At 38.0% G+C, this 23,125-nt stretch overlaps 1 protein-coding gene across 1 annotated transcript in view; it reads right to left on the reverse strand.

Annotated features, from left to right (window-relative positions):
* LOC120330499 (titin-like) overlaps nucleotides 1–23,125 on the reverse strand; it is a 281,688-nt gene that overhangs the window by 158,644 nt on the left and 99,919 nt on the right. Inside the window, exons 97-103 of the mRNA XM_078118750.1 lie at nucleotides 21,500–21,624; nucleotides 20,043–20,183; nucleotides 19,785–19,928; nucleotides 19,238–19,363; nucleotides 18,466–18,654; nucleotides 16,361–16,509; nucleotides 15,561–15,693 (exon numbers count right to left, since the gene is read on the reverse strand). Coding sequence (XP_077974876.1) covers nucleotides 15,561–15,693; nucleotides 16,361–16,509; nucleotides 18,466–18,654; nucleotides 19,238–19,363; nucleotides 19,785–19,928; nucleotides 20,043–20,183; nucleotides 21,500–21,624 — 1,007 coding nt within the window. The remainder of the gene's footprint in view (nucleotides 1–15,560; nucleotides 15,694–16,360; nucleotides 16,510–18,465; nucleotides 18,655–19,237; nucleotides 19,364–19,784; nucleotides 19,929–20,042; nucleotides 20,184–21,499; nucleotides 21,625–23,125) is intronic.

Consider the following 23,125-nt stretch of genomic DNA (forward strand, 5'->3'; position numbering starts at 1 on the left):
TTTTCTCATCTACTGTAGTTTCCGGCTCTTCAGGAACTTTCTTCCCAACCGCCTCATCTTTAGTTATTACTTTTTCCGTAGTAGGCTTGGTTTGTTTGTCAAGTTTTGTTTGTTCAGTTTCAATAACAATTTCTTCAAAAGCTCTCAGAGCCGGATTCCATCTACGTTTAGTTTTCACAGTTTTAATTTCTTCTACAACCTCTGTCTCTTCTTTGACAGTAACCTTTGTTGACACCTTTTCGGGAATTTTCTTAGTCGGTTTAGAATCTACTTCATGGGCAATTGGAGAAACTTTTTCAGATTTCGGTTTTTCTTCTAGTGGTTTTGGCTTTTTCACCATTGATTCAACCGCGGTAACCGGTTCATCAACTGGTTTTTCCGGTTGCTCAACCTTTACCACTTTTTCGACCGTTTCTTTTTGTTCTGTTGTGTCAATTTTGACGACAGGGGCTTTTGGTTTTTGTTCTTTTTTCTTCTCCGTCTCAATGACAATTTCTTCGAACATTCGTTTTACAGGATTCCATTTACGCTTGGTTTTAACGACTTTTGTTTCCTCAGTCACGGTAACTCGTTCAGGTATCTCGTCTTTCTTTTCTGGCTCTTTTGTAACAACCTTCTCTTCTGTGAGGACAGGCTTCTCTTCCAACTTAGACCTTGGAGTCTCTGGTTGAACATGTTTTGGGATTTCAACTTCTTTTTTTCCAATTTCTTGCTCAGCTTCGACTTTTGGTTTAGGCTTTGCCTGGTCGAGAATCTTTGATTCAGTCTTTTCTTCAATTACAATTTCATCAAATTGTCTCGTGACTGGATTCCATTTGCGCTTAGTTTTTACAGTTTTTGTTTCTTCAACCGTTACTTTTTCTTCGGTGATTGAGACTTTCTGTTGTGGCGCAGGCTCTTCCGGTTTTACTTTTTCAATTTTAGGGATAGTAACCTTAGTTTCATCACTAACACGATCAACTAACTCTTCGATGATTTCGAATTTTACTTCTCCTTCTAGTTCGGGTTCAGCGTCAGGTGTTTGTAGAGGTTCAGGCGACATAGGTTCAGTTATTTCAACAACAGGAACCGAAACCTGAATCTTTTTAGCATGTTTAATCGTGAATTTTGCTTCTTCGCTAACTAAATCAACATGCTCGTCAAAAATTTCAAACGTAACCTCGCCTTCGAGCTCCGGCTTGGCATCAGGAGTTTTCACAGTTTTAATTTCCTCTACAACCTCTGTTTCTTCTCTGACAGTAACCTTTGTTGTCACTTTTTTGGAAAATTTTTCGGTCGGTTTAGAATCTACTTCATCGGCAATCGGAGAAACGTCAAGTTTTTCCGGTTTCGGCTTTTCTTCTAGTGGTTTTGGTTCTTTCATCACTGATTCTTCCACGGTAACCGGTTCATCAACTGGTTTTTCCGGTTGCTTAACCTTAACCCCTTTTTTGGCCGCTTCTTCTGGTTCTGTTATGTCAATTTTGACGACAGGGGCTTTTGGTTTTTGTTCTTTTTTCTCCTCCGTTTCAATGACAACTTCTTCAAACGTTTGTTTAACCGGATTCCATTTACGCTTGGTTTTAACGACTTTCGTTTCCTCAGTCACGGTAACTCGTTCAGTTATCTCGCCTTTCTTTTCTGGCTCTTTTGTAATAACCTTCTCCTCTGTGAGGACAGGCTTCTCTTCCAACTCAGATTTTGGAGTCTCTGGTTGAACATGTTTTTGGATTTCAACTTCTTCTTTTTTAATTTCTTGCTCAGTTTCCACTTTTGGTTTTGACTTCGCCTGATCGAGAATCTTTGATTCTGTCTTTTCTTCAATTACAATTTCATCAAATTGTCTCGTAACTGGATTCCATTTGCGCTTAGTTTTTACAGTTTTTGTTTCTTCAACCGTTATTGTTTCTTCGGTAATTGAGACTTTCTGTTGCGGCGCAGGCTCTTCCGGTTTTACTTTTTCAATTTTAGGGATAGTGACCTTAGTTTCGTCACTAACGCGATCCACTATTTCTTCGATGATTTCGAATTTTACTTCTCCTTCTAGTTCGGGTTTAGCGTCAGGTGTTTGTAGAGGTTCAGGCAACATAGGTTCAGGTATTTCAACAACAGGAACCGAAACCTGAATCTTTTTAGCATGTTTAATCGTGAATTTTGCCTCTTCGCTAACTAAATCAACATGCTCTTCAAAAATTTCAAAAGTCACCTCGCCCTCGAGTTCCGGCTTGGCATCAGGAGTTTCCAGCGGCATAGGTTGTGGTGCATCGTCTTTAGGTGCCGGTTTTTTCTTTTCGGGAAGCTTAACTTTCGGTTTACTTTCCTGTTTGGGTTCGACTGGAATATTTTCGAAGCATTGTTTGGCAGGATTCCATTTACGAATCGTTTTTACTTCAACCGTTTCCTTGACATCGAGTTCAATAACTACATCATGTTTAGTTTTCGGTCTCGGCTTTTCTTCCTCGCCATCCACTGCTGGTTTGATAACTTGTATAATTTGTATGTCTGGTACTTTTGGTTTTTTAGTATCAGGTTTCGAAACATTTTCATCTTGTGTGGTAGATTTCTTCAGTAGAACTTCGATGTCTTCTTGCTCAACTTTTTCTCTTTCAATTGGTACGATTACTTCAACTTCTAATTTTTTGTCCGGCTTGGATGGCTTTTTAGAAGGTTTTATCGTATCAACTTCGTGAGATAAGTCGTCGATTATTGCCTTCTTGGCCTTTTTAGCATCTTTCGGGACTTTTTCCTGGTCCTCTACAAGCACAACTGGTTCCTTTTCTACCTTTGGTTCCACTTTTGACTTTTCTTTACGCTTATCAAGTTGAGGTTTTTCTTCAGGCACTGTGGGCTTTTCTATGGCTTGCTCAGGACTCGTCTTTTTAACTTTCGAAATCGTTTTCTTTTCTTCAGTTTTTATTTCGGGTTCAACAGGAATTTCGTCAAAGCAACGTTTAGCAGGGTTCCATTTACGTTTTGTTTTAACAATTGTCGTCGTCTCAGTGATAGTCGTTTGTACTGTTACTTGCGGTTGAACTTCCACAGCCTGCTTTTCGGTAGGCTCTTTATCCACAATAATGTTTGCTTCAACAGGCTTTTGAGGAATTTCAGGTTTGGACTCGGGTGCTGATTGTTCCTTGGCAAGTAAAGGCTTTTCAAATTGCATATCAACGTCATCGAAATCAACTTTTTGTCGTTCTGTGGCAACAACTTCCTCTTTTATGACCCGTTTCTTGCTTATTTTAGGTTTATCTGTAGGTATCTGTTTTTCTACATCGACAGACAAGTCGGCAATAATTGACTTTTTAGCCTTCTCTGGCTCTCTCGGAATTTTTTCCCTCTCTTCAACAAGAACGATCGGTTGCTCGATAACAGGTTCTACCTTCTCTGTCGGCTTTGTTGATGCCGGTTGTATTTCTTCGATTAACTCTTTTTGATCGTCTTGCACGATTGTTTCCTCAGTTATTTCTTCTTTTTTAGGTGTCTTTATAATTTTCAAAGCCGGTTTTACCTCTTCTGGTTTAGATTCAGGTTCGATAGGAATTTCCTCGAAGCATCGTTTCACTGGATTCCACTTTCGTATGGTTTTTACAACAGTAGTGGTTTCAGTTATTTCAACGGTTTGTTTCTTGGTCACATCTGGCATAGGTTTTTCTTCTTCGACTTTAAATTTAATATCAACGTCATCGAATTCAACTTTATGCCTCTCAGTGACCACGACTTCTTCTTTGATAGTTTTTCTGGTATCTCGTTTAGGTTTTCCTTTCGGTTGTTTTGTTTGAACCTCAATAGACATATCGTCAATAATTTCTTTCTTAGCTTTCTTGGCATCTCGAGGAACTTTTTCTTTGTCTTCTACCAAAATTTCAGGCTCTTCGGAAACGACTATCGTAGGTTTCTCGGTAGATTTTTCAGGTTCTGGTTTCGTTTCCTCACTTGGAAGTGGCGCTTTTTCAGCAGGAAATGGTTCGTCCCGAACTTTTTCAGGCTCGGGCTTTTCTGGTTTTGTAACCTTCTTAATTTTCAAGACCGGTTTTGCTACTTCTGGTTTTGGTTCAGGCTCAATAGGAATTTCCTCGAAGCATCGTTTCACTGGATTCCACTTTCGTATAGTTTTTACAACAGTAGTGGTTTCAGTTATTTCAACGGTTTGTTTCTTGGTCACATCTGACTTAGGTTTTTCTTCTTCGACTTTGAATTTAATATCAACGTCATCGAATTCAACTTTTTGCCTCTCAGTGACCACGACTTCTTCTTTGATAGTTTTTCTAGTATCCGGTTTAGGTTTTTCTTTCGGCTCTTTTGGCTGAACCTCTATAGACATATCGTCAATAATTTCTTTCTTAGCTTTTTTTGCATCTCGAGGAACCTTTTCTTTGTCTTCTACCAAAACTTCAGACTCTTCGGAAACGACTATCATAGGTTTTTCAGGTTCCAGCTTCTTAGGTTTCGTTTCCTCACTTGGGATTGTCGCTTTCTCATCAATACTTGGTTCATCCCAAACTTTGTCAGTCTCAGGCTTTTCTGGTTTTGTAACCTTTTTAATTTTTAAAGCCGGTTTTGCTTCTTCTGGTTTTGCTTCAGGTTCGATAAGAATTTCTTCGAAGCATCGTTTCACTGGATTCCACTTTCGTATAGTTTTTACGACAGTTGTCGTTTCAGTTACCTCAACGAATTTTTTCGCATTCACATCTGGCTTCGGTTTTTCTTCTTCGACCTTGAATTGAATATCAACGTCATCGAATTCAACCTTTTGCCTCTCAGTGACCACGACTTCTTCTTTGATAGTTTTTCTGGTATCTGGTTTAGGTTTTCCTTTCGGCTCTTTTGGCTGAACCTCAATAGACATATCGTCGATAATTTCCTTCTTAGCTTTTTTTGCATCTCGAGGAACCTTTTCTTTGTCTTCTACCAAAACTTCAGGCTCTTCGGAAACGACTATCGTAGGTTTTTCAGGTCCTGGTTTCGTTTCCTCACTTGAGATTGGCACTTTCTCAGCAACACTTAGTTCATCAGGAACCTTTTCGGGCTCAGGCCTCTCTGGTTTTGTAACCTTTTCAATTTTCAAGGTCGGTTTTGCTTCTTCTGGTTTTGGTTCAGGCTCAATAGGAATTTCCTCGAAGCAACGTTTCACTGGATTCCACTTTCGTATAGTTTTTACGACAGTAGTGGTTTCAGTTATTTCAACGATTTTTTTCGCAGTCACATCTGGCATAGGTTTTTCTTCTTCGACTTTGAATTGAATATCAACGTCATCGAATTCAACCTTTTGCCTCTCAGTGACCACGACTTCTTCTTTGATAGTTTTTCCGGTATCTGGTTTAGGTTTTCCTTTCGGCTCTTTTGGCTGAACCTCAATAGACATATCGTCGATAATTTCTTTCTTAGCTTTTTTTGCATCTCGAGGAACCTTTTCTTTGTCTTCTACCAAAACTTCAGGCTCTTCGGAAACGACTATCGTAGGTTTCACGGTAGATTTTTCAGGTTCTGGTTTTGTTTCCTCACTTGGAAGTGGCGCTTTCTCAGCAGGAATTGGTTCGTCACGAACTTTTTCAGGCTTGGGCTTTTCTGGTTTTGTAACCTTTTTAATTTTCAAGGCCGGTTTTGCTTCTGCTGGTTTCTGTTCAGGCTCAATAGGAATTTCCTCGAAGCATCGTTTCACTGGATTCCACTTTCGTATAGTTTTTACAACAGTAGTGGTTTCAGTTATTTCAACGGTTTGTTTCTTGGTCACATCTGACTTAGGTTTTTCTTCTTCGACTTTGAATTTAATATCAACGTCATCGAATTCAGTCTTTTGCCTCTCAGTGACCACGACTTCTTCTTTGATAGTTTTTCTGGTATCTGGTTCAGGTTTTCCTCTCGGCTCTTTTGGTTGAACACCAACAGACATATCGTCGATAATTTCTTTCTTAGCTTTCTTTGCATCTCGAGGAACTTTCTCTTTGTCTTCTACCAAAACTTCAGGCTCTTCGGAAACGACTATCGTAGGTTTCTCGGTAGATTTTTCAGGTTCTGGTTTCGTTTCCTCACTTGGAAGTGGCGCTTTCTCAGTAGGAATTGGTTCGTCCCGAACTTTTTCAGGCTCGGGCTTTTCTGGTTTTGTAACCTTTTTAATTTTCAAGGCCGGTTTTGCTACTTCTGGTTTGGGTTCAGGCTCAATAGGAATTTCCTCGAAGCATCGTTTCACTGGATTCCACTTTCGTATAGTTTTTACAACGGTAGTGGTTTCAGTTATTTCAACGATTTTCTTCTCGGTCACATCTGGCTTCGGTTTTTCTTCATCGACTTTGAATCTGGTATCAACATCTTCAAATTCAACTTTTTGTCTTTCTGTAGCTGAAACTTCTTCTGTTATTTCTTTGCGTTTGTCAGGCTTAGTTTGAGGTTTCGCTCCCTTAATTTTCACGTCAACAGACATATTATCAATAATCGTCTCTTTTGCTTTTTCTGCGTCTCTTGGAACCTTTTCGGAATCTTCAACGAGTATTGTTGGTACTGTTACCGGAGCAGGTTTTTTCTCTTCCTTAGGCGCTTCAACGACTTTCTTAGTTGTTTTTGGTGTAGTTTCTGTTACTTCTTCGGTCGTTATCACCTGCGTCTCAAATGATTTCGTTTTCGGATTCCAAACTCGTTTTGTAACTGTAGTGGTTTCAGTTGTTATAGTGGTGACCTGCTTCTCAGTTTTGCTTTCAGACGTTTTACTATCGACCTCGTCATCTGGTTTCTCAGGTTTGGGTTCTGGTTGTTTTGTAATTGGTTTATCTTTCTTGGTAGGAGCAACTTCAGGCAACTGTTTTTCAATCTCTTTCTTTGGAGTAAAAACTATAGGTTCAGTTGCTTTTTCTTTCGTTTCGGCTACTTTCTGTGTCGTGACTGATTTCGCTACTTTTTCTTTTGTTTGAGTTGATACAAGTCTTTTCGAAGCATCATCCGTTTGAGTTTTGCTTTCAATTTGGACAACGACAGTTTGAGTAGGCTTCTCATCAGCGGGAGCTTTTATTTCCACTTGCATCGAGGCTGTTTCAGTTGATTTAATATCTGTTTGAGTTGGCATCTCAGACTGTTTAGTTCTTGTTTGAGTGATTTGTGTAGATACCTGCCTTTCCTCAACTATAGTTTGTGTAGGTTTGACATCTGTTTTTGATTTAATTTCAACCTGCATGGACACAGCTTTAGTTGGTCGAACTTCAGTTTGAGTCCGTGTTTCTGCTTGCATTGTAGCAGTTTGGGTGGGTTGTGTTGACACATCCTTTTCCTCTGGGACGGTTTGAGTAGGCATTTCTACTGCCGTTCTGGAGGTCTGAGTACGCTGTGTTGATATTTCCTTTTGTTTTGTATCTGTTTGGGTATCGATGGTTGTACTTACTCGTTGAGTTTGAGTTGGATGAGTCGAAACCTCTTTATGCTCTGTCACAGTTTGTGTTTCTGCAATCACACTGACCTGTTTGGTTTGAGTTGGCTGCGTGGATGATTCTTTTTGTGATGTCACAGTTTGTACGCGTGTATCCACTCGCATTTTGTCAGTTTGCGTAGGCTGTGTTGACAGATCCTTTTGCTCTGTGACAGTCTGTGTGCCGACAAACGTAGTAACTTGTTTCGTCTGTGTTTCTGTAACTTTTTGTACAGGTTTTTCCAGCGTTATAGTTTGGGTTGTAATTTGCTGACTCTGTTGGTATGTTTGTACATCAGCTTCCGTAGTTGGTTTTCTTTGTTCTTGTGTCTGGGTCGCTGTTACCGAAGAAGACTGAACAGTTTGACTCTCGGTTGCTAGTTTTTCGATAGGAGTTCTTGGTTCCTCAGGGATTGTAGAAGGGACCTGTACTTGTTCCTGCAGAAGAGATAAGCTTCTTATATCAGGTATTGTCATTATCGACTGACGCTGCTTCGCTAATTGAGCTTCTGTAGGCTGCAATAACTCAGCTTCTTCTAGTTCTGTCTTTTCAGCTTGTGTAACTTTTGCTGAACGATGCGTACCTGATAGTTCATCAAAATACAGTTCTGGCTGAGTTAGGTCAGGTCCGTACATTACTGAACGCCTATGTTGTGCCTGTCTATGCTCGAATTCAAACGAACCAGCTTTTTCAGTCGGAGTAATTGATTCATCAAACAGATGTGGCTGCAGAAGTTCGCCCTGTCTATCCTTGTGAATAGGCAAAGTGCGGATATCGGGTATAGTCATTATTGATTGCCTTTGCTTAGCCAGTTGAGCAGGCGTAGGCAAAAGATGACTTGCTTCTTCTACAGTAATTTCTTCTTGTGTTACTTTAGCAGGACGATGAATTCCAGTCGATTCATCAAACAATAACTCTGGCTCTCTCAAGTCAGGCCCATACATCACAGATCGTCTATGTTGCGCTTGTCGGTGCTCAAAGGAAAATGACCCCGCTTTTTCAACTGGTGTAATCGGTTCGTCAAACAAATGAGGTTGTAAAATCTCTTCTTGTCTGTCTCTGCGAAGATGAATTTCGCGAATATCTGGAATTGTCATTATTGATTGCCTTTGTTTTGCTAGTTGTGCTGGGGTTGGAGCTAAAGAAGCAGCTTCTTCCAACTTTGCACTCTCTTCCTGCGTAACCGAAGCAGGGCGATGTATGCCTGAAGTTTCGTCAAATAGACGTTCATGTAGTTGAATATCAGAGCCATACATTATTGATCTCCTATGTTTTGCTTGCCCATAGTCAAAGCCAAAAGCTCCAGCTTTTTCAGTTGGTGTCTCAGGTTCATCAACCATCTGTGGTTGTAATATTTGATCATGATGATCTTTACGTAGTGGAAGACCGCGAATATCAGGAATAGTCATGATAGATTGTCGCTGCTTTGCTAGCTGTGCTGGTGTGGGAAGAAGTGCCATAGCTTGTTCTAATTTGGCTTCTTCTTCTTGCTCAACTTTAGCTGGCCGATGCAAGCCATTCTTTTCGTCAAACAACAAGGTATGGTCTTGTATATCTGAGCCGTACATGAGTGATCGTCTGCGTTGTGCTTGTCGATGTTCAAATTGAAACGACCCAGCTTTTTCTGTTGGTGTAGAGGCTTCCTCTGTAAGTTCAGCGCCAGATTTAATCTCTGATTGGCGATCTTTTCTCAATGATTGAGCAATCACATCTGGTTCAAACATAACAGACTTTCTCTGTTTTGCTAGAGCGTATTCCATTCCCTTTAACATTTGAACTTCTTCGAGGGGAGTGCTAACATCTTTAGCCCTTGCCTCTGCCATATCAATCGTTTGAATTCCAATAGATTCAGTGTCTTCAACTGTTTGAGCTATTGTAGTTGCCACATCAGGTTGGGTTTGGGTTTTAAAAGATTTAAGCGCTGGACGTCCGCTCTGTGTTTCAACAGTAAGCACTTGACGTTTTGTAGTCATGGATTTTTTTTCCATTCGACGGGTTCTGATATCAGCTTGAGCAGAAGTCGAGACCTCTTTATGCTTAGTTTGAGTGCTGACATATTTCATACCAGCGGTGCTTGTTTGAGTGCCTGTTACGGCGTCGAAGGTTTGTGTTTGAGTGCCACCAACCTGTGTTGGAATTTCTTCTTCTGGTGATGTTTGTGTACCAGCTCCTGAAGCGATCATGACAGTTTGAGTTTCTGTAAATTTCGTCTTAGGAGGTCCAGGAGTCATAGTTTCGGTCGATATTTGAGTGATTCTTGTTTGTGTTTGAATTTCTTGACCAACCACAGAACCAGGTGGAGAAGTTTGCGTTTCGCCCACTGAACCAACTGGCGTTGTTTGAGTTCCGATCAATGTTTGTGGGCGTCGAATATCAGTTTGTGTTCCAAGTCCGGATACTCTTTCTTTATGGGTTTGAGTGACGCCAGAAATTGTTCTTGGTGCATACGGTCCTGTAGATGCGTCTGCTAACAATTGAACTCCAGATATTTCTGCTCCATAAATGTTTGCTACTTTGCGTGTTGGAGTAGCAAGAGGAGTCTCTGGCAGAGAATCCGGTTCTTCGGTTGTAGTTTCAATTTTTCTAACTTGTCCAGCCTGTAGATCTAGAGTCTGTGTTCCGGATACTCTTTTCACATCCGAAGTTTGTGATACTCCGACTCTTACTTGCTTTTGTCTAGTCATGGTCTGTGTCGATATGACTTGCTTTTTCTGGTCAGTTTGCCCTTTGAAATCAGACTTCAAGGCGATATCTGTCTGCGTGCTGTAAGATGGAGTAATCTTACGTTGTGTTTGAGTCATCATGGCCGATTTATCGGATCTTTGTGCGTCCGTTTGAATTTCAATTTCGCTTCTAGTGGAAACGGTTTGGGTCGGACCACTGATTGCTGTCGGCACTCTCATAGGACCGGTTTGAGTGCCCGTACCATGGTCTGTCATTTCAGTCTGAGTTTGGGTTACGGATTTTTGAGTTAGTTTGTCAGTTTGCACTTGCCCCGTTGAGGTATAACGAGTCGTTTGCGTTTCAATTTCATGTTTCACCGGTTTTTTCTTTTCAGTTGCTTGCACTGCGCTGGTGGTTTTTGTTTTGCGTTCGAACGTCTGAGTCACAGAGCTTGTCTTAGTCCTTGTTTGCACCTTTTGTCCAGCTTTCAAAGTAATTTTCTGTTCTGGGAAAGATGGCATTTCGCCCCGAACTTGTAAAAATGCTTCGCTGCGCCTAGTGTCTTCTTCTAAAACGCCTAAGTCGATTTCTTCTGCCTGGGGCTCACCAGCAGGTTCGCGTTCGTAAGTCGATATATATTCGGTTGGTTCATCAGAAGGCTCTTGTGGTGCCTTTCCTTTAGTTCCAACTTTTACAACCATTTCAGGGTATTTCTGAACGCCTTTTACGTCCATTTTGAACGTAGAAATTCCGCTAGTGTAAACTTCTTTTACTTCCTCTTGTGTTTTCTGATACAAGTCAAAAAATTTCTTAGTTGGCTGTGTAGAAATGGCTTCGACAAAAGTAGGCGAAGGGGATATATCCTCATGATCGCTGCTATCACTTCCAATTGAATCTTGGAACGATTCCGTATCAGACTGTGGTCCAGGTGAAATCAGCAAGTAATCATCCCTCTCAGAGAACGACACACGTTTGCTCATTCGTGACTGAGCTAATGTAGTGTCCGATAAACTGCTTTTCAGAGGCGGCAGAGGCGGACGTTTTGGCATAATAAATCGCATGCTAATACCACGTTTTCCTGGAGAAGGTGGTCTCATATCTTCCTCTTGTTTAGTTTTCTCTATCTGCGGAGATACTGGAACCTTCTGGGTCGGACCGGTTTGAGGCGGTTTTGCCTTGATCAATCTGGTTGTCACGTGACTAATATGACGTCTCTGTTCGACTGATTCTGCTTTGTCGTGCTGAGCTTCCAGCGCTTTGTGTTGTACTTCGTGAGAATCTGCGTGAGGCGAAGCATCTAAGCCTGATGTGGCCGCGATGCGTGATTATAGTATGTGCGACAAGGATTGAAAAGATGAAACCGGGAAGGAAATGAAATGAATATGGAAAATGAGAAGAAAAAACAAGAAACAGTTAGAAAAAGAAAAGAAAGTATTTATGAACTAATTACAAAGTTTGTTTCCCAAAAGTAACGGTAGAAAATCCGAAAAATTTGAGATCAATAATACAAGTACCATTGCACAATGTTGGTTTTATTGAAATAGTTCAAAAACATATCATAATTCCCATCAAAGACATACTTCAAAATGCAATTACTACCGCATCAGAACAGAATGTATAACCAAATATAGAATGTTATATTATATTTTGTGTATGGTTAAAGAAACTTCAGTTACATTTGGGTATTACATCAATCACAAATTAAATAGTTACACAATGTTTCTCCATCAAATTTTTTCCAATCCAAATATAAAACTTGCTAATGTTGTATAACCCAATGAGCCATCCAGTTACCTTGCACATTGAGACTCGCCGAGCAAGAAGCACGACCAAGCCGATTCCATGCACGAATTTCGTAATGTCCAACATCACTGTGTCGCACATCTGATATAACAATTCCCCTGGTGTGGGAATGTTCCCTTGTTCGATAATAAAATTTATATTTAGGGGAGCTATGGTCTGGACCAATAGGCGTTCCGTCTTTATACCACGTGATTTGAGGTTCTGGCATAGAAGCAAGGCGAACTTGAAAGTGCGCCTCCCGCCCTTCGCGAACAGTGGTGTTCTTGCATGATTCAGCTATCATTGGAGAGAATTCTGTCATAATCTGGAAGTATGAGCGTCAACAGTAAGCATAAATATTTAACAAATTTGTTTAGGGTCTTACGCCAAAAAATCGAAAACAGAATTTTATTGTTTAAGAATTTTAGTCATCTACTATTTTGGAAATAAGAAACTGTCTGACCATCGACGTTCTACGAGTTTTAACAAAATACAGAACGACTTTTTGGCAGGTACTCCCGTTAGTATGCGAACCAAGATGGCGGACACCGGGACGTAGTATTGTACCAGATTAGGTTAGGCCATAATTTTATTCCAATTTTCCTTATTTTAGTTCTAATACAAGTTCGGGGACGAGCCAAGTGACTCTCGTAGTATTTGTACCTACAATTATGGCCTAACCCCAACCAGGTACACATACTACGTTCCCGTGTCCGCCATCTTGATTCACATACTACGGGAGTACCTTTTGGCATAAACAACAAGAAATAGAACAAGAAAAATACTCTTAACTAATATTTCTAAATTTGAAATCTGGTGATTTCTGTAAATATTGAATTACATCAACATATGACATGAGTGATCTTTCGGTAACCATCGGGTCCTGAAAACTTCAGCCAACCCACACGCGATTCTGACTATTCAAGAAGTATCGTGGCTTTTTATATTACGCTTATTCGCGCCTTTCTCTTCGAACAAGGCCCTGTACTAGCAATTAGCATCCACTTTAATAAACGATTCGAATATTAATCTCTTTTTTTTTTCTTTCCCAGGTATGCGAGAAAATATATAGGGTGTCTATAAAGTCTTTAAAAAACTTTAAAATTACAAAGGGAATTTATCGATACCATATTTTGTTTTGGTTCTCACAGATGTATCAAATGAACTAAAAATACCCAAACATTTACTGATTAAAATACAACAAATCTGGTTAAGATATATTGAGAACTTACTTCATAACAAAAATGAAATTGTAAAGGAACTTCATGGACACCCTGTATAGCTTTGCGTCATGACATTTGCATAATCATAGATTTGTGACATCCTTGATTTTTATTGGACAATTAATGCTGGATATAGATGAATAGTGTACTTACGTTTTTCTCGGGCACAGGAACGGTTATTTCGTAAACACCAGGATTTTTATCCAATTGCATTTCAATTTGATTCAAATAAGTTTTACGTTTCTCGTCAAGTTCCTCTTTTACTGAAATGAATGGACAAATGTACACTCAAAAAATATTAATTTGAAAACAAATTGAAACAAACTCATATGAAATTAAACATGCAAGATATTCCAAGCACCGAAATAAGTTCAATACCAAAGATTAGTATCAGCCCAAAACATGTTTTCAAAGTATGGCCCATTAGAACCTCATTAATATGTTATGTAATCATTGTAATTTATTGGAATAAAACGGAACATCAAAGATAAAATTGTATTAACGTTTTAAATATGGCCGATGAAAATATTTAACATTGCTATTTTTTAATCTCATCCATATTTTATGAATCCACAAGATCCACTCCATCATTTTTTGTTAAATATCAAAAGATAAAAATGAACAAGGGAAAAAGACTGATCCGAAAATAAAGTAATCATGCAAGAAAGGCACTCACCAGCAAAGCATTTTGAATAAAATCCATTGTTTCGTTGAATTACATGCTCAGCATAAACACTTGAAGTCGAAATAAAGCAACCCCAGCAGTTGAGTTCGTAAACATGCACGGAAAGAGTGGAAATGAAGCGATGGCGAAAAATTTCATGCACATTGACACCATGTTAGTTCATTTTTAGATTGTACAAATAAAGATTTATCATATTACTGGTATAACTATAACTATAATACTACGCTAGACTGACAATAGTATACCGTTAATCAGATGTCGCAATAATACTCTAACGATGGAACGCCGTAACGTTGAGTAAATAAAGCTACAATAGATAAGAAATAGTTCAAACTAGAGATGTACCGATGTATCGGTATCGGCAATATCGGCCAAGTTTTCGATATCGGTAGTGTATCGGTATCGGCTAAACTTAGACCGATATTTCCGATATATTTAGCTTCTCAATATGATCTAGAATGTTTTAAAAATAGGTTACAATACTGATCTTGAATGCATTCCCTTTTCAATATTCAATAAGAATAGCTAAATAAACTGCTGATAAGTAAAGCAGAAATATTCCCTACCCTACTGTATACGCTCTCCACTATTGCCAGTGGTTGTGCTTATTTTATAAATTGGGGTTACACGTCACACTGGGCGTCTTGGAATGAAGACGGCATTGGTTAGTGTTGATATTAGTGGCTTTTGTAGTTTTTCTGGTATTTTGCTCACTAAGATCCCCCGACGTGCAATTAGTAAGGCCATAAATGTGTTCAACATTCGAAGTTGTGATTTGCAAAATCGAGTTAAACAATCTGGCGCATGGACAAAAGTTTAACTTAGATGCCATCACTTTCTAATACACTATTGATGGGGAAAACATGCAAGTCTGCTAAAGCGCAGTTTATACTTGCCGACTTGAATAATACCAATCACAAACTGTTACATAGATAGGCATAATACCATGTTAAAGCCTAATTGCTCATGAATCCCGTGGTCTAACTTTCTAAATGACAGGCATAATATCGCTGAACATCAGGAATATAATTACAATTCCAGTATTATATTTTCCAGTCGTCTTCCGAATACGATAGTCGATCACCCCCCGTATTACGTGTGTATTTAACCCTAATATATATATATATATATATCGTCTGCATGTACAAAGTTCAGGGAGCCGTTGTAGCTTTTAAAACGTTTTTTAATTTAAAACAAAATTGCGTTAATACCTATTTGAATATTTTGAATTTACCTGAAAAGTAACCACAAACGAACAGTCGGACTGATTATATCACAGTAATCCGGACATGCGACTCCGCATACTGTGCTACCTACTGTCAATATAATTGTTCCCCTACCTTTAGTAATTATGGTATCTATATTTAGTATGATGTTGGCATGAAAAAATATTTTGCAAACACCTGAATAAGTTTACATGCGACATTCCCGGAGCAAATATTAATTTAGTGACAAGTTGATCTTGACAAGGCTGCATACAACATTCTTTTAAGCAAATTTTAAATGAAAAATGCAGTAAAACACCCCATTCAAGTATTGATGATACGATCGATACTTGAAGCGGTACTCCCGTATTGTGTGTACCAGGTTAGGGTTTGGCCGACTTCCTGTATTCTAATTCTATACGAGTTCGGAGACTGTCTGTGTTAGCCAAGTGAATATACCCTAAGACCATAGGTTTCGGTCCCTTTACACAACTTGATGTAAAGTAGACAAACAAAATCAGTTAACTCTATATTGGTACACACACTTCTGGAGCACCCTATTTTGTATCGAACTCTGGAGCGTCCTTAAAGCTTGATATAAAACAAGCATAATTGAAATGCCATTACTCACCAGAGACAATAAGATCAGTAGAGCAGACAGCTTCGCCCGAAGCATTAGACGAATGGCATCTAACTTCACCGGCGTCTTCAGTTCCGCACGCTTTTATAACAAGCCAGCAATGGCCATTTTCTTCCAGTTTCCACTGTTAAATTGAACTCGATTAAAAACAAGGAATTTAAAAACGGTTGTTGAGTCACACTGGAATTTAGCGAGAAAATTCGAATTTTCTCTTGACAGAGGAACGAGTGGTACATCTGCATTGTATGCTATGAAAAGATTTTTTAATTTTTTTTCTTCATAACGATCACTACAAACCTCTTTTTCAAGGCAGAAATATTCTGCTTGATCAAGGCTTTATCTGGTTCAAATTTGAACCTGTTTTCTATAATAATTGGGCAGATAGAAATTCGATTTTGATTTGGTCCATTTGGTAAACATTAATATGGCCGATGCCCAATCGCAGCTATAATGCCTTTTTTTCAGACCCTATATCGTGCTGAATATCGCAATTATTTAATGCATTTAACATAGTATTACAAAACATACTTAGCAAAAACTGAAAAATCTGGAAAAATGAAATTTGGTAACATGGCTTAAACTTGATTAACTAATTCTGAATATTACTTCAATGTTAACTTATTGTCCACCTGATCCACCTTACATCGATTTACGACATATAAATTGGTCAGTAAAAATTTAGAAGAGGCCAAGTATTTAAATTCAGTCAATAACCCACAAAACTATTGCATTTGCATTATTCAATACCTTCATCTATGAATCAGTTTACTCTTCCAATTAATTTTGCTCACCTCGTATCTCGAATCCCGTGTGACGTCACGTCCTTCTAAATACCACTTCACATCAAGATGATCCCCGTGTATCACACATTCAAACTTGACGGGGCTTCCTTCAATCACATGTGCTGGTTGCAACGGCTCAATTACTCGAGGCGGAGCAACTAAAAAATGGAGATAAATGTGAATTTCGTAGCCAAAAAGTACAAATTACAATTCAACATTTGGTTATTAATTTGGTATTGTCCGTTGAGGTAATGACAAACATACGGTATGAAATTAAAATGCCAGATTGGTCTCTTTAGTTTCAAAAGTCAAACCGTCTAACGACTGGCCCAATATAGATGTTATAAAATTATTGATTTTGATAACAAATTCAGCCACGAATAACCATACAAACAGAAGTTTGATAAATTAACAGAAAAACATGGAATGAAATAATATCACATAGCGTACTATAAATGTCTCTATATGTCAGTTGTATTACTTTATTTAACAAAAAATATGATAATGAATGATTATGTATAAAAATAACTGATGAGATACCAATGTAGCCAAGAATAATGTGAGCAACAGAAAAGAAAAAGTACCTGTATGACGTGACAGAAATCAGTATGGATAATGAACAGCAGATGATGATGAAGTAAAGAACAGATGAAAAGATGATATCTCAATTGATTTTGAAGTTGAAAGCAGAACAGACAGAAAGATGAAGTTAACTGCTGCTAAGACGGCTGAAATTGCGCCTAAGATTTCGCTTCGAAAACGGACGATTTACCGAGTATTTCTCGAGCCGTAATTTGAAATAAACTTTTCAGTAATTGAAAGTTTGATTGCATGTTTAGTATTTAATGTCTAGCTCACAAAAGCAGGACATGATTAACCCGAACATCATGTATTGGATCACGATACCAAACGCATGGTAGCCAGGAAAATCGATTTAATACCATTTTACGTTTGAATATTACCATTTGTATCCGGCGAAATACAATCCCTACTGTCCCGACCAGTGCAGTTTTTATATATGAGAGAGTGAAAGAAGCGCGGAGTTGAGTAAGATGAGTATATTATCATGCAAGATATAAGAAAAAAAAGATAAAAAATAAAGAAGTGAAGAATATTTGTGGTGGTATTTCATGCATAAATTTATAGAAAAATATATTATATAGCTATTATATAAATCTTACAGTATGATTAATGTATTGTGACATGCAAAGACATATTGAAGTGTAATAATTGCTCTCATTTTGGCGAAAGTGCCATAGAATTTGATTGAGTCGAATTTTTCATGCAAAACTTTATCCGAAATGAGTGAATTAGAAATCAAATGGAGTGCATAATACGAGGTGTAATACAACATAAAAACATGCGGGTATTTTGTTGTATCATATTTCGTTAAGATATCGTATATCTCGATCTCGAGTGTATTTTGGTCCCACACGAGTTTTCTGCGGTAATACGATGCAACTTTTGTTGCAGATTTCTGCAAGTAATCATTTCTTACATTTCAAAATCAACTACTTGTAATCCCAAAGTACGCTCAACGTCACAGAGAAATTTAGACCTATACCTACTGCACACAATGACGGCTGCGTCGCTTTCGGCCACTTGGGTATTATTTTCGGTTTCCGATGTTAATTCGGAACCTTCCATTTCCAATTGTGTTTCGACCCTTTCGGACTGCGATTCTTCCCTCTCTACCACCATTACCGATACGAAACCCTCCTCAGATTTAGACACCGTACATTCTGATTGTAAATTTTCCGAAATATCGACTGATTTTGACATTTCAATCGATGTCTCGGATTCGAAAATTTGTTTTGAAATATCTTGTTCCATAATCTCAGATTCTGAAACTTGTACAACTTCTATATTCTCTGTAGTTTCAGACTCTGTTATTACGGTTTGAGACACTTCGGTACGATCTACACTAATAATTGTCGTATCGGTAATTTCGGTAACGTTTTCTACACGAGTACTACCATCTGTAACGTCGGACGTACTTTGGGATATTTGCGGCACCACAAGTTCAGTTTTATCGTGTGATTGCGTGATTTCAGCCGATGTGGCTTCGTGGCTAATGGCGACGCAGCCGTCGACATTAGAGTTAATTAACTCACTGTCGAGCTGAAGTTTTGCAGAGCATGAGACTTCCCCTTTTGCATTGCTGACGGTAACACGGTACACGCCTTCGTCCTCTGGGTAAGCTTCTGTGATTTCCAATTGACAGACTCCGTGAAATTGTGAAATTTTGAAGTATCGAGAAGGTTGGATGCGTTTATCGTTGACGTACCAGGTCACTTTAGGATCTGAAAAAACAATGAATGAGGTTAAATTTTATTCATATGATTCTAGTTCAGTGGTTTTCAAACTTTTTAAGTCGCGCACCCTTTTTAGAATTTGTCAACTCTCGCGCCTCACCTCAAAAATAACTAGCTAACAATAAGCTATAAATACCAGATACTAAGGCGAAAAAATGTAAACACGTTGAAAATACGTGGATGAAACATATAATAAAGATATAAGCACAACAAATCTGCAATTCCTAAACAATATAAAAAAGTAAATATCCAGAATAAGGCGGGCAAGATCAAATCTAACAAATATTTTTATTTTTAATTCAATTCACGTCCCCTAAAAACGCCCCCTTGTCTACGCCCATTTATGGGGCGCGCCCACCTTTCCTTTTTGAGAACAACTGTCTAGTTACATAACATGATATAAAAAAGACGTTGTTTTTTCTGAATAACGTGTCTTAAAATTTGAGACACAAAATTGATCACAAGTTATCCATCCCAAGTTAGATTATAACAGTAACTGGTCTATTATACTCTTTAATTATCAAGATAACCAGATCGAACTGGTATATACTTGTTGTGCATCCTCACTTACCAGTTCCAGCAACTTTGCATTGAAATCTCGCACTCTGCCCTTCTCTTGTGATGAAATTCTGGATTGGTTCAACAATCTTGGGAGCCATGATGTCAGGTTGACGAATTGCAGGAGTTTTATCTTTATCTGTGAACAAAATTCATCATAAAATTATTTTGATCTAGTTTTTGCTTCTTGATTTTACATTGGGTTTCCTTCTAATTCTTCTGAAATTTCGGATAAGTTAGTGGATAAATTTTCATGTATTTCCACAAAGATGGCTAGCGACTGATATATGCAGGGGACACTGTTCTTTTTGAATGACCGGGATTTTTTGGGATCTTTATATAACCAAGGTAAAGTGGAAGCATGGGGTTACAAAGCAATATTTTTATTCTCATCTAAATAATTCAACAAACAGCGAAAGGAACCGATCGATGATAAAACCAGATAGTTAGGAGATAAGACTTAAATAAAGACAAAAGATGGCGAGTTAAAAAGCAAATTCCTACTCGTGATCAAAAAGAGAGCAACAATTTGATAGCATAAATCATTCAACTGATCTTACTGTCAACTTCCAATGAAGCTTTAGTTCTCATGCTTCCAAGTTCATTCCTAGCTTCACATACGTATTCTCCGGCATCAGATTCTTCGACTCCGATCACCACCAGGGTATGTTGGTCTTCGTCGTGAAGGATCTTGTATTTGAAGCCTAAAATTGCAATTATACAACTTAGCAAATTATTCATGATATGTCTAGTAATCAAATATTAAATAACAGCCATGAAAATTCCAGAGAGAATATCCTAAGATATAAAAAACTTACTTGGATTGATAGTAATTCCTTCCTTATACCAAGTAATGTTGGGCTCAGGTCTTCCTGTCACACGAACAGTAAATTTAGCAGCTTCACCAGCGATGACGATACAGTTGCGAAGTTCTTGAACGAAACGAGGTGGTTCAGGTGCTGAAGGAAAGATTACAAATTGTACAACAGGTAAATAAAATAAAATAAAAAAATGTTGTCTGGATTTTAAATACAGGGTGTCCATAAAGTCCCTTTACAATTTCAATTTTATTGTGAAGTCAGATTTCACCATATTTTAACCAGATTTGTTGTTTTCTAATCAGTAATTGTTGAAGCATTTTTACTTCATTTAATACATTGGTGAGGGCCAAAACAATATATGGTATTGATAAATTTTCTTTAGGACTTTATAGATGTCACAATACTGTACACAGATGGTTGTTGTGATATCGTTACTAGATGCGTTCTATTTTAACATACCTTGTACACTAAACTAAAACATTATAAATTTAATATTGTTCTTTTCTAGTATAAATTTCTTGGTAAATAATTGGAAATGATTTAAAAGTAATTCTCTTAATGAAAAGGCAATCCCAAGAAGTATGACGTCACTGAGCTTTAATAATCAATTTCGTCTCTAAAATAAAATCATGGATAAGCCCTCAATTTAGAAATATTGCCAAATTGTTAAAACCCGACCAAAAAGCCACGTAGAGCTGACTTTTTAAAACTTTTCTATTAGTAGTAAATATTGTATGACGTAAATAGATCAATTGGCAAATAAAATGTTGGTAAGAGAATTTGCCACCAGCTCTCTAGAAGCAAATACGTTATTCATATAAATACGGTCACCAAAGAATTGTGTTATCTCTATCCTTTCAAAAGTTAGATATTTATTTAATTTCGACAGACGTGACCCGTAAAGGGTTGTTTTGCGAAAGGATATTTTATTCCTCTGCGTCACCTAGATTGCATAATTGTTCCACAAAAGCCAGAACTACTATGACGTTTTTCATATTTACATTTGCTAAGACTGAACTGGTCAAACAAAACATCATAGAATGTTACTACTACTCTTTAGCGGTTTCTTAGAATATCTCTATCTCCAGCATGTTAGCAAATGTGCAAAAAAATTGTGCGAAAGAAAATAAACTGCCCCAAAATCGTTCCAGAATCGGCTTGTGTCGATTTATTACACTTTATATTTACCGCCGCTCCAGATGTATGTGTACCAATAATGAGGTAACTAATTTTGTTCGCCTACTTTACATCAAGTTGTGTAAAGAGACTAATTACAATGTTGGGCAAGGGATGCATTCAATTGGCTAAAACAGACATTCCCCGAACTCGTGATAGAACTATAATAAGGAAAATCGGAATAAAATTTTGGCCTAACCCTAACCTGGTACACATACTACAGGAGTACCCATTTACCACTACCAATGAAAAACATCGTTCGTAATAAATCTACTTACGCTGAACGTATAAAAACGTAGTTGCTCTCTGGGTTCCTGCTTGAAAGGTATATTCACCTTCATCAGAAAATGAAACTTCTTTTACGTAAAGTCTGTGCGTTCTATCGTCTATTTCATAACGATATCTAGAAAAACAAAAACAAATTTTAAAATTCTGAGCATATCTAGTTCGATTACTTCTGTCCTTAGTGTGATTTGCAATTAATAGGTAGTGGGGTAAGTAGGCAAACATGATATGGGTATAGACGTGTCCGGTATTGCAAAAAGTCAAAATTGTCGTTTGCGTGGGATTATTGAATAATTTTAAAACGTAAAAATTATAATATTAAATTGAATTTTTATAAAAGTTCACAATAATCCAATGTTGAACTTTTATTCATATGACGCCTGAACCCTTGCTGCTATTGTTTTTACGAACACATTTAGTCACGTATTGTCAATATTAGAACAATGGCCTTTCGTAAATCAAAGCCGACCAACAATGCTGTACAATACACTTTATAAAGTAATCAAAAATACCATGCTGAGTAAATAAGCTATCCTTTAACAGTCACATTGTAAACCGGACCCGGAAATGACCTTTCCATTTAGAAAAGAAAATATGACGTTGTATTTGAATAGCCTGAAGAATTCAGGACTTCAGGTTGAATTAAACCCAGAAATACAACTCTTTTGTTTCTAAGATTTTTTTATATTTTATGCAGAGTTACCTATTGCTAACTCGGGTATTTCGATAATATTTGATATTTTATGATATAAATAAATGATATTTTAATGTCATATATACCAGTGATTCCCAAAGTGGGCGATATCGCCCCCTGGTGGGCGAAAACGATACAGAGGGGGGCGAAAAAGTCGAAGGGGGCGACAGGGGGGCGATTTCGCGAAACCCGTTTTTGTTCGGCGCATCGTGCATTTGGTTACTGTACTCTGCGTGCTTTCATAGGTTTGAATCACGTGGGCGATTATCACAAGCGAAAGGATTGCTGGACTCGTCTTCGCAGTAAGGTACGGCAGTTTGCGTATCCCAGTGGTCGGCACAATACGGCCGGAGAAAAATAACCTGACCCGGGATGCTTCACTGAATGGACCTTTCCCGGACCTTTGTCCCCGGAAAATGCTTCTTATACTTTACCATTTTAAAATTTTCAGTGCTTATTCTAAGAGTGGTTTCGCGACTTGTTGCCTGTAAAATAGGGTATTTGTTTCAAACTATCATTCTAATTCATACCATTCAACAATTTTTTATCAAAAGTACCGGTAAAGAATTTTATCACAGCTATTTCTATACTAATTTTTGATTACTGTAATTAAACTGAAACTTCTAGGAAGACAAAGTGATCATTGACTTATTCGATTTATATTTGAATTTCCGAAAAAACAACTAAAACTAACGAATATAATTCAAAAACGCGAAAATGAGGTGATGTTCACGACCGCGCCTGAAAATCTGTCTGAGTGATAAATGTGTCTGAGCGGATGCGAAAGGGGGCATTGTTACGTTATTTTTGCATCTTGCTGATTGGCCAATGTCACGAAGTAAACAAGGAAGTCTATGCCCGAGGAAACACCCAAGCGGCGGTTTTAACGAAGAATTAATTTTATTTATAATCTACGCTCGAGCAG

The sequence above is a fragment of the Styela clava genome, chromosome 12 (assembly GCF_964204865.1).
Source record: "Styela clava chromosome 12, kaStyClav1.hap1.2, whole genome shotgun sequence".
NCBI classification, from domain to species: Eukaryota; Metazoa; Chordata; class Ascidiacea; order Stolidobranchia; family Styelidae; genus Styela; species Styela clava.